This window comes from Tenrec ecaudatus, chromosome 13 (genome assembly GCF_050624435.1).
Source record: "Tenrec ecaudatus isolate mTenEca1 chromosome 13, mTenEca1.hap1, whole genome shotgun sequence".
NCBI classification, from domain to species: domain Eukaryota; kingdom Metazoa; phylum Chordata; class Mammalia; order Afrosoricida; family Tenrecidae; genus Tenrec; species Tenrec ecaudatus.
The window spans coordinates 129,572,764-129,583,773 of record NC_134542.1 but is presented as its reverse complement, the minus strand read 5'-3'; the positions used below and the strand labels follow the sequence as shown (position 1 = coordinate 129,583,773).

General features: G+C 56.9%; 1 protein-coding gene across 1 annotated transcript; it reads right to left on the bottom strand.

Annotated features, from left to right (window-relative positions):
- Positions 1-2,421: 2,421 nt before the first annotated feature.
- On the bottom strand, positions 2,422-7,821 carry EN1 (engrailed homeobox 1). Its single transcript, XM_075529524.1, has 2 exons — positions 6,389-7,821; positions 2,422-3,490 (listed from the first exon to the last, which is right to left on the bottom strand). The coding sequence occupies exons 1-2, from the start codon at positions 7,248-7,250 to the stop codon at positions 3,174-3,176; spliced, it is 1,179 nt and encodes a 392-aa protein (XP_075385639.1). The 5' UTR covers positions 7,251-7,821; the 3' UTR covers positions 2,422-3,173.
- Between the last annotated feature and the right edge of the window lie 3,189 nt (positions 7,822-11,010).

Here is an 11,010-nt window from a genome sequence, read left to right as displayed (position 1 = left end):
CTGGAGCAGAAAGTCACAGCGGTCTCCAGTAGAGGGTTGGTGGTTTGGAACCCCTGACCTAGAGGTCAGTGGCTCAACTTGTAAGCCTACTATGACACCAGGGCTCCTGGTGGATAGGAATGGACAAAACCACCAGGAGGCAGGGGCAACATTTAAATGGTCTAAGCCTAGCCCTTCCCTCCCATAAACAATGGGGAAATTCCATGTCCTCTTACATAGGAAGAGAATTACCCAGTAATGATATATGGTCATTACCTAATAATGATTTTCACACCTATCTACTTTAAAATACAGTCACCAGGGAAAGGGGCCTTGCTTTTCCCTGTGACTAAGGAGAAAAGCGGGCGTCTGACTTTTCGAGTGGGTGAAGAGAGGAGTCACAGGGCAGGATCTTACCACCGCTTCCCATGTTGTTGCCCCTGGATTTGGTGGGCTTGAAGTGAGGGCCAGGAAGGAGAAAGCAGGTTAGCCCACTTTCCAGACAGATATTCAAAGTAAGATGCTCATCTCTGGAGCTGAACCCTCCCTGCCACTGGCTGTGGGTTTGCTTGGACACCTAGCGAGGTCTGGAGCAGACTTGACTAAGGGCAGGGCAGGACAATCCTAGACCCCAGAGCTCAGATCTTAACCTGAAGGCTTTCAGGTTTTGCCCATTCCAGACAGCCCTCCCTAAGTGAAGCAGTGTATACATAAACTTCCAACCTCTGGGAAGCAAATCACCTGACCCCCTCCTGGAAAAAGCCCTTCCCACTACTTCCCACTCTGCAGACCAGGAGCACTTCTGTGTAGGGTTGCCCACACACACTCAAGAAAACAATGGGAGGGGGAAAGGGGGGATTTACTGTGATGGAACTGGGAACCCATGGCAAAATAAGGAAGAAATGTTCCCTCCAACTTCACTCAAGGCTAATCCCCCTGAGCCCTTGAGGGCTCCTCCACCACCGGGGAGGGAATAGGACACCCAGGAGAGTGTTTCCAGAAAAGTGCAAAATGATGAGTCATTCTCATTTTCCCCAAAAATCAATCCTGTGGCACTTGAAGGAAAGCGAGTTAAGGGGGGGTAACACAGAACAGAGTTCCAACATGTGCATATACCCCACAAACATACAGGCATGCAAACACCACTGAGCACGTGCACACACACCCTGAACTCATAAACACCACCATCCACATGTGCATCTGATTACACAGAAAAGTCCCCCATCACAATACTCACCCTTGCAGAAGAACACACACAAAACCACGGGGTCTTTAAAGCACCCGCATTTGCACATCTGTAGACAGCATTTGAGAACACCTGCACATCTAACCATACATGCACAGGTACATATATGTAGTCTATGTTCAAGGTGAAGGAGAGAAAGGGGAAGGAGAGAAATTTATCATGGAGGAAGGGAGTCAGGACAAAAGGAAGCCAGACTCTCCGGGGGAGGAAGCCTGATTCTACCTCCCACTTTTACTTCCAGGGGCAGTCCTAGGTTCTTGGGCAGAAGGATGGGGGTGAGGGTGGGGCAGAGGCAAGATTTCTCTCTGGGAAGTGCAAGAATTGAGTGTCCAACAAGGTGTGGAGTTGGGGGATGCATCTTGTAGCAAGTCAGGCTTTGTTGGCATTCTGAAGGGGTTTGGATCTGAAGGAAAAAGGCCCCCTGCCCAGCTCAGGATTGGAGCCCAGAGCAAATACTGCAGAGGAAACTAGCACACTGCGGCTGGCTCAGAGTAGCTTCCAAGGATCTGAGCTGCCTTTACTGGGGTTTGGCCCCAACTGCCTTAGGAGTCCTTCCCCCTGCCCCAGCAGAATCTCTTCCTTTGGGAACTTCAGAATAAAACTGCCCCAGGGGTCCCTCACCCTAATGGGCAGCTCAAGGCGGGGACTGAGCACCCCTCCTTAGCCTCACACGTGGAAGGCCTTCTGAGTCTGCCGGAGGAAACCAATGGGGAGAGGGAAGGGCCTAGGAAAAGAAAGGGTGCCCAGTGGAGCTTGGAGCATGTGGGACTGGAGGAGGCCTTGCAGCTAGATGGAGAGACTCTGAGCAAATTGTAGCCCAGGCCATGTTTCCCAAGCCAGTAAGGGCCGGTTTCTGGCCTTATTCCTTGAGACCTCCGGACCCTTGTGAAACCCTCCAAGGGGCCACTTCTGCCCCCATGGCCCTCCTGCCACACGATTGTTGTCCTGGGACTATATGTCCTGCCCGAAGTCCCAACCTTCAGGGTCACAGGCCAGGACTGCGTGTGTGTGTGTGTGTGTGTGTGTGTGTGTGTGTGTTTCCGCTTGGTGGAGGGGGGGTTGGGGAGGGAGCAGGGGGAGGCGCACAGGGGCACGGTGGTGAGCTTTGAAAGGGCCAAAGCCAGTGGATTGGGGGGATGGGGGGACCCACACCCTTCCCCAGCTCACAAAGAGGAGGGCGGCCAAAGCTTGAGCACAGTGCACACTTTATTTCAGACTACAGGTTTCTGAACATAATAAAATCTTTGGCTTGTAGCGGCGGTTCAGTCTCGCAGTCTGTGGGGTTGTATTTCTCAACAAGTCTCCGGAAAACGGAAGGGGGAGAAGGGCAGACAGACAGAAAAGTGTGGGAGGTAGGGAAGAAGCGCAGGGCAGACACACACTGGAGACACACTCTCACGCACACAAAGAAAAGTCCCAGAGAAACGGGCAGCGGGCGGAGGCACCGGAGAAGCAAAGACATTCCAAGGAGAAGGCAACCCAAAGGAAACGGGGGCAAGGAGGCGGAGGGGGATAAAATAATTATAATAATTATAATAATTATAACAATAAGAATAAAGGAGATTAATAAAAATGTCCAGTAAATAGATATCGCTACACATATTTCTTTTTCTTACCTGAAATTAAATATATACAAGGTTGTAAGCGGTTTGGCTAAATAGAGCTTTAAGGAGTTCGCAGTTTTGTCCCTTAGACTGTGAATAGAGGAGAGATGGGGTTTTGCGACAGCACCTGTCCGTGTCCGTGTCTTTCTCCTTGGAAATATTTCGAGATTCTCCATTCTGAGCATCTCTCTATCTCTCTCTCTCTTCCCTGCGGTGCCCTCTCTCCTTTCGGGGAGTCTGGCACCCCGCGGAGCAAGGCCCGCGAGGAGGCTGCAGTGGGAGCCCAGAGGGCGAGCGCGGGGACTCGGTGGCTGCACTGATCGCGAGGCCCGCGGCGGCGGCGGCTACTCGCTCTCGTCTTTGTCCTGGACGGTGGTGGTGGAGTGGTTGTACAGTCCCTGCGCCATGAGGTGCAGCGCCAGGCCGTTCTTGATGCCCGTGGCTTTCTTGATCTTGGCGCGCTTGTTCTGGAACCAGATCTTGATCTGGGACTCGTTGAGGCTGAGCTCCTGGGCCAGCGTCTGCCGCCGCTGCTCGGTGATGTAGCGGTTCGCCTGGAACTCCGCCTTGAGTCTTTGCAGCTGCTCGGCCGTGAACGCTGTCCGCGGCCGTTTGTCCTCCTTCTCGTTCTTCTTCTTCTTCAGCTTCCTGGTGCGAGGACCTGCATGGCAGAGAGGGGTCGGGACAAGGGCAGAGGAGGCGGTGAGTATTGCTTAGCCCGGCCTGGAACCTGCTCTGTGTTTCCCTCTCCACAAGCCATCCCCTTGGATGAAAGTGGCCCTGGCCTGGCCAGAGGGCCCAGTGGCTTTCTTTCTCAGAAGCCAAAAGAACCACGGAGGAAAAAGAAGAAAACTACTGGCCAAACATATAGGTAGCCGCCACATCTCAGTTCATGACAGGGGAGTCAGGGAAGGGCCAAGTTCACAACAGTTCCTGGTGAAGAAATCAGAAATCCAAGAGGGAGAGATAGTTAGAACCCCAGCCAAAGTAGTCCAGAGTTGAGGATCAGGGACTTGCCCTTTCACAGGCCTGAGATAAAAGCAAGATCGGCTGGCAATGAAAGTAGGCACTAGGGAACTTTTCGGTGAGCCCCGTATCTCCTACCACCGGGGAGACACCAACTGCCCCTTCTCTGAATGAGAAAAGACCTTGATCCAACAGTGGGGCTCACTCCGAAGACTCTTACCACCACCACCACCCTGGCCCGTTGGGTTTGCCTCTTGGATGGTACTGTACAAAAGAGCGGGCCCTCCCCGTGCCTCCACCCGGCTACACAGGCAAGGTCTTCCTCAGGTCATCTACTTGGGGAAATCATGCTGCAAGGTTAGGTGAAAACACCTGAGCAACAAAAACAAGACAGCTCGGCTGTCCTTGCCAATCCCTGCGATTTACAGGGCTGCTACCCCACCCCCTTCACCCTCTCATGGGCACAACAGGGCCAGAAGGGCTGGCACAGGAATAATCCCGATCAGACAAAAAAAGTGTGCTTTTCTTCCAACATGGAGACGGGGAAACAGCCACAGAAACCACCCTATGAAGGTGAAATGCTCACTCCATGACTAGCCTGGAGAGAGGCTGCTAGGGGAACCAGTCCCAGATAGGGGTGGGGGTGGGGGGGGGAGAAAAGCAGAGGATGGCTGGAGAGGACACAACTGCTGCTCTCTGCCTCTCACCCTCATCCATCCCGCCTCACCCAAGTTTTCTGGCCTTTCCTTCAGGCACCCTGTCATCGTAATGGGTGCTTACCCAGTCAAGGGTCCAGCTCATCGGTCTTTTAAGCTCTAAAACCGCCTGGAAAGAGGAGACTTCACGGGCATCTACAAATCTGGCTACAAATTGGCAAGCTTCTGACTCCCTAGGTTGGCCCTGGACTGAGGTCACCATTTATGACAAAGGGCCCGGTCCTAGCAGATGGCAGATACTAGGACCTGGGTTCCGGCAGAGAAGGAAAAAAAACAGCCCGCAGCAGTCAGTCAGTTACTGCAGGCCCAGGTTCATAGGAAAGAAAACAGTCAAGAACAAAGACAAGGCCCACTCGGATGCACTCAGGAAGGGGGCTGGGAGGCAGGTTGGTGGTGGGGAGGAGAACTTGGTTTGGATTAGTAATCAAGTAAGTAAGGGGAAATGGCTTAGAAGATGTGCACCTGGCTTAGAAGAAAGACCCTGCTGCGCTTTGTACGTCTGGGACGTGTTGGGGGCTTGTTCTGTTTGCGCACCAGGCCTGGACACTTGTAATAAAATCGTAGCCTCCTGGCCAGCCCGACCCAAGCGGCCTGACAGCTCAATCACTCTATCCATCAGGCGAGTCAATCAAAGTAGCTTTTCGGAGGTGCACGGAGTCAGATGTGTCAATAACGGGGCTCGAGATGGCGGGGGCTGATAACGCACATCGATCTGCGGTCGCTGGGCAGTGGTCGGTCAGGAGGCGAGAGCTGAGCCCGCACAGAGTAGCCTGTGGCTATGCTGGGCCTGGGTTCTGGCGGCCCTGGCCGCTGGGAGCTCGGAGAGTAGACCAGAGCTGTTGTGGCCCTCCTTTCAGCCACCGCTGGCCTCCTCAGAACTAGGGAGCTGTTCGCTGTCGCGCCCAGCAGGCCTCGGTTTCCTCTCCCAGGGCCCAGTGGCTGTCCCAAGGCAAGCTTGACCTATGCTTCATCTGGAGGGAGCAAAAGTAAAAAAGGGCCAAAGGAAACCCTGAGCAAAACGGGGGAGCTGCTGGCGGAGGAAAAGTACTCCCTGGCAGAGGTATGGAAGGAAGGCTTGAAAGAAGGGAGGCGCAGAGTCCAGGGGGTTAGACCTGCGAGCTGCGTTGTGAAGAAGCTTCTACCGAAGCTAGCTAGCTCCCCGTTCTATCTGCCCTGGTTTCTAGCTTGAGTCTGGCCTGTCTTTTCTCTGTCTACCCGTGTCTGTGTGGTCCAGAGATCCAGGAGGCCTGAGGATCTGGGCTCTACAGGCGCTGCCTTTCCCTGGGATTCTACCCACCCGGGTCAGACTCCCTGCTCCAGGACCTGGTTGGAGGCTGGCAGAGGCAATTCTCTCCCTTCTGTCTCTCTCCATGTCTAGCTCTAGCTATGAAAATAAACTCTAGGCAGAAAACAGCAAGATGAGGTCTGGGTATGTGTGTCTGTAAGAAACACCAGGAAGCTGATTTCTCTCTCAAAATCCTGCTATTCTCCTCCGGTTGGGGCTGGTGGGTTTCAGACACAGATTAGGCCCACCTTCCCGTAGGCTCTGAACATCCCTTTCCGGGAAGAAACGCCAGAGACCCTGTCTATCTTTCCAGGGGATCATAAAGGTAAAAACAAAAAGAAGGGCCCAGGGGTGTGGAGATCAAAACCCAAGGCTCCAGCATCCCGCCTGCCTGGCTAGTCCGGAGCCCCAGCACGCTAGGGGGTGGCCACAGGGCCCAGGGACGCAGAACTGGGCACACTAAGGAAGTGTGCCCATTGGTAAGAAGAAGAAAGCAGGCCAGGAGAGCCGAGAGTGCCGGACGCCGGGTTTGCGTTCAGCGCCGAGCTCCCGGGGCCGGTGTGGTGCAGCCGCGATCGGATCGGATACTCACCGGAGGACGGGCGGTCTGAGTAACGCGTGCAGTAGACCCAGGCGGGCCAGACGAGGGGCTGCTGCGAATCCGTTTTGACCACGGGCCCGCCGTTGGCGGAGCCCATCAGCAGGATGGCAGGGTTGCTGTGCTCCGCGTACTTGGCGCCCTGCGCTCCGGGGCTCACCGCACTCCCTCCACTGCCGCCGCCGCTGTCCGAGGGCTTGGTCGCGGCCGCCGCCACCACGGCCGCCGCCGCCACCGCCGCCGCGGCCGCCGCCGCCGCCGCCGGATTCCCAACTTTGGACGCGCCCGCGCCCGTGGCTGCTGCGGGCGGGGAGCCGTCGGGCGGTCCACAGGTAGCGTCCGGGGCGCACAGGAGCGAGGCGGCCCCCGGCGCCCGCGTGCCCAGCGGCTGGACAGGGTCTCTCCCTGCGCCCGTCTGGCCTCGGTCACGCTCCCCACGGCCTGCCGCCGCTGCGCCTCCCCCGGCCACGGCGGCCACCAGGAGCTGGGGCGGAGGCTGCTCCTTTTTGCAGCCGAAGTCCGGCCTCAGGATGTTATCGATGAAAAAGTTGGTGGTGCGGTGCAGCTGGGCCGCGGGCGGCGGCTGGTGAGCAGGCGCCCCGAGATGCGGCGGCGGCGGCGGCGGCGGCGGCGGGGGCGGGGGGGGCGGGGGGAGATGAGGGTGGTGGGCCAGGCAGGGCGCCGCGGGAGGCGAGGGGGGCGCGGGCTGGGGGGACACGGGCACGCTGTCGCCATCGCTGCCGCTACTGCCGCTGGCGCCGGGGCTGAAGCTCAGGCTGAGGCCGCCCGGGGCCGCTGTCCCCGCGCCCAGGCCCGAGTCGCGCTGACTTTTAGGTTCCGGCTGCTGGTCCTCCATGCTCGGCCGCCCGGCCCCCGCCCCCCCGCCTCACTCCCCACCCCACTTTGCCAGCGGCCCGTGGGGGGCGCGCAAAGCGGAGTCGGCGAAGGCGCGGGGCGGGTGCCGGCCAAAAGCCCCGGCGCCGGGCCTGGATCGCTCGCTCTTATCGAGCGGCTGGATCTCGCCGTCTCGCCCTCGCTCTAATTTGTAGACATCCAGATAGGGAGACTCTTGGCAATGTCGTTTCGCTCTCTGCCACCACCCGAGTCAATGGTTTGTGATCAATGGGGAGTGAGCCACCGCTCCAAAGAAAGAAAGAAAAGGAAAAAGAGGGGGGGAAAAAGCTCCGGTAATTTTTTTTTCTTAAAGGGAAAAAAAATAATCTTGAAAGTCTAGCCTAGGCTTTCAAGGCAGGAGTGAAGGGTTGGACTGCCCCGAGTGGAGTGTCACGCTCAGCTGTGCCCAGCGCGCGAGGCTGGCAGCGCATTTAATCGCCTTTGCTGTTTTTTGCAGAGCGAGCGCGTCTCCGCCAGCACCGGGCTGCCTTGTTATTTTTTTCTCTCAAATCTCTGACAGCTCCGATCTTTGCTCAAACTCTCGCTGGGAAAAAAAAAAAAAATCACCCAGGCACACTTTTTGCCTTCAAACCGGAAGCACGTGAGTCGGGGCCGCACGTGTGCGGGGCCAATGGCAAGGCCGGATGCGCGCTGACACCCGGGCTGCGGGCCAATGGGCGCGCGCGGGACTTGGCGGATAAATAATCCGGGGGCGGCGGCCGCGGCGGAGAGGGGGCTGGGGGCGCGGGCCCCGCGCGTCCGGCCGGTCCTCCCCCGCCCGCGCCCCTCCCCCCACCCTCAGGTCGGGACGCCGCGGCCGAGCCAGCGGAGGAGCCGACGGGAGGGGTGGGACTGGGGGTCAGGCAAATCGAGAAGCAACTCCATAAACAACTTGTTGGCCAATGCAGGCCCTTGGGTGCGTTTCGCTTTGGGCTCAGTGACAGAGCGCAGGGGCCTGGGCGCTTTGCACCGGACATCTGAGAACTCAGCCTTTCATTTTCCCTTTTTGATTCTCCTTTTGTTGAAGCAAGAGACAGAGACAGAGAGAGAGAGAGAGAGACTGATGTCACCGAGTGTGTATGTGTGTTGGCGAGGAAATGAAGCAAAGAGATGGGCGATGTGAAATAGATCTGGAGTTGGTTCTTTCCGAGGCGCGGGTTATTTTTGTACAACAACCCAGCCTGTGTGTGAGCCTGGCCCGCAGCGCTTCTTTGTCGACCACTGGCCTAAGAGCTTCGCTGCCGGTCATTCCTGCGGGATCCGCATCCCGGCGCTTCCCTGCAGAACCATCCCCGGGGTGCTGCACCCAAGCCACAGAGCTAAGAGCAGAGGGCGCGGGAGAGCCTGAGCTCGGGGGGCCTGAGCCTTCCCTGGCGGCTGAAGTCTGGGCTGTCCGCGGAGGGCACCAGGGCCAGGAGAGTCATGCCGAGGATACCATTGAGGCCCGGGTTTGGGGGTTTGTGTTGGGCAACATTAAACAAAAGCCCATCTCCCCAAGTGTTTGCCCTGGCTAGCTGACGGTTTGGACAGCGAGTATCCCCCTCCTTGCAGGCTAATTTCCCTGAAATAACAGGCGACTTCCTGGGAAGCTCCAGCTTAAGCCCTGCACCTTCTTCCTGAGTTTGCGGACACTGCAGGCATCCGGCTTCTCGCTCGCTTACTGACATGAGCCTCGCGTCCGCCGAGTTCTTTTTCTCCTTTTTCTTTTCGGATCCAAACACCTTCCCCCGCAAAAAAAAAAAAAAAAAGTCTCCCACGGCCAGGGATGCAGGACAGGCGCTGGATATTCCAGAGAACCCTCTGCCAAGCGAGTTTTGTATGACTAGCGTCGGACGGACAGTCTGCCGCAGCCTGCTGTGCGGAGCGGAAGGAAAGCAGCCTTCAGCCCGAGCCTAGGCCTTCCCAGGAAGCTCCCGCTGCAGATCCCAAGTTCCCTGCGGCTTCGGACCGCCATCTCCTACGGGAGGGGAAGAAGAATCTCTTGGGGACTGGTGCCGAGCTGGGACTTGCAAACTACCCCCCCCCCCCACCTTACTAGAAAAACCACAGGCGATTAGGAGGGGAAAGAACCCAAACAAAAAACCTCCACAGTGCCAGCCCAGGCGGTGTTTGCAGATTCTGAAAAGATTTGGGGTTGGGAGGAGTATTGCTTAGGCCCGCTTCAGGGAGCCCCGGTGGCACGGCGGGTTAACACGGGCTGCTCACTCAAATGTTGGCATATTGAACCACTAACTCCACTCCCCTCGAGAATGATATGCTTTTGTTTAAAAAAAAAAGATAAGAAAAGAAAATCGTACAGCCCAGGCAACCCTGTAGGCCAGGGCCCCTTCGAGTCCGAATGAATTTGAAGGCAGTGGGCTCGCTCTTCTGCTTTGGGGTGCCTTTCTGGTGTCTTTCTGGCTGGACCCGCCAGGTCTCTTCAGTCCCTCCCAGCGAGCTCCAGCCCCACCACGGCTTCATTCGGGCCCCCTTCAGCCCCATGCCCAAGGGGTCCCCGAAATCTCCGGGCGCCCCCACCCCTAATCCCTGAAACAGGGGTGGGATTTTATTTTTATTTAAGTTCGCAAAATTGAAATCTTTATCCCGCGAGCGAGCGTGGGTACTTAATTAAATTCTAATTAGGACACTATCAATACCCCATTTAGCCGCGGAGCTTTTGTGCACCGAGGTCCCTTTCAGCGCCGTAAATAGGGTCTCGACGCCTTATCTCGCTTGCAGGAGACGCTTCGAGAAGGGCTGCGGAAGATAATTTATAGGTTTTAATTACTCTTCATTCCGCCTGATCAGCTTGGCGTTCATCACAGGCCTGTGAATAAAACCCTGGTCAAAAGCTCTGTCACATCGCGCTGGCAAGACGCTTAATCAAAGTGAGCGGCCCCGCGCGCCGCGCGGCCGGGCTCCTCCACGTAATTTCCAGCCAGCTGATAAAGCCAGCTGAATAATGCCGCGGCCCTTTGGAGACACCATTTACAGAAATGACTTTATTGACGGCTTAACGTCGGTAATTCATTTTACCTTTCATGTAGCGGAGCCCGGATTTGTTACAGTAATGGGATGATAAATGCACCCGCGGCCCACGAGCTCGGGCTGGATTAGGCGGCGCTTTGCTCAGGCTCGCCCCTCACCCCCTAGGCCGGCCCTGCGCTGCCAGACGCCACACTGCGCACCTTGCGAGTCCCCTGAGCTCCGAGACCCCCACCCGGGCCGGCACCCTCCTCTCCCTGCTGAAAATGAGCACCCGATTGAGAACTCCACGTGAGCGGGGGAGCAAGACTGGGAAAGGAGCTGTGTGAGGGCTGAGGGTGACGAACATTGGCGTAGGCTGGTGCACACGGAGAGGGCTCCGTGTGCAAGTACCTGGGCAAAGATGTTGGGTGGGAGTGGAGGGAAGTGTATGCTTTCCGAGGGGACTCTTTACTGCCTCCAGGAATTAGGTAATTTCCTTCCACAGGAGAGATTCCCCCATCAAGGTGTCTGGGAGGTAAGCTAGCAGGGAGCAGGTGCGTGGGTGAGAACTGGGGGCCGGGGGAACTGCCTATTTTGGACTGTAGCCCCTTTCTCCAAATACCCCCTTGCTCCTTTACCAAGGCTTAGGATGAAGGGTGGCTTCCTAGCCGTTTGAGCACTCCAGAGAGGGCCAGGGGCTGGGCTGTCTCAGGGGCTTCAAGAAGTTCGTGGCACCATGGAATGAAAAGATAATGGCATTTTCCTAAGCACCTTTT

Excerpts from the sequence above, each read along its gene's own strand:
- EN1 (XM_075529524.1), bottom strand. The coding sequence starts at position 7,250 with ATGGAGGACCAGCAGCCGGAACCTAAAAGTCAGCGCGACTCGGGCCTG. Across the intron at positions 3,491-6,388 it reads CTCAGACCGCCCGTCCTCCG|GTCCTCGCACCAGGAAGCTG; the intron begins GTGAGTATCCGA and ends TCTGCCATGCAG.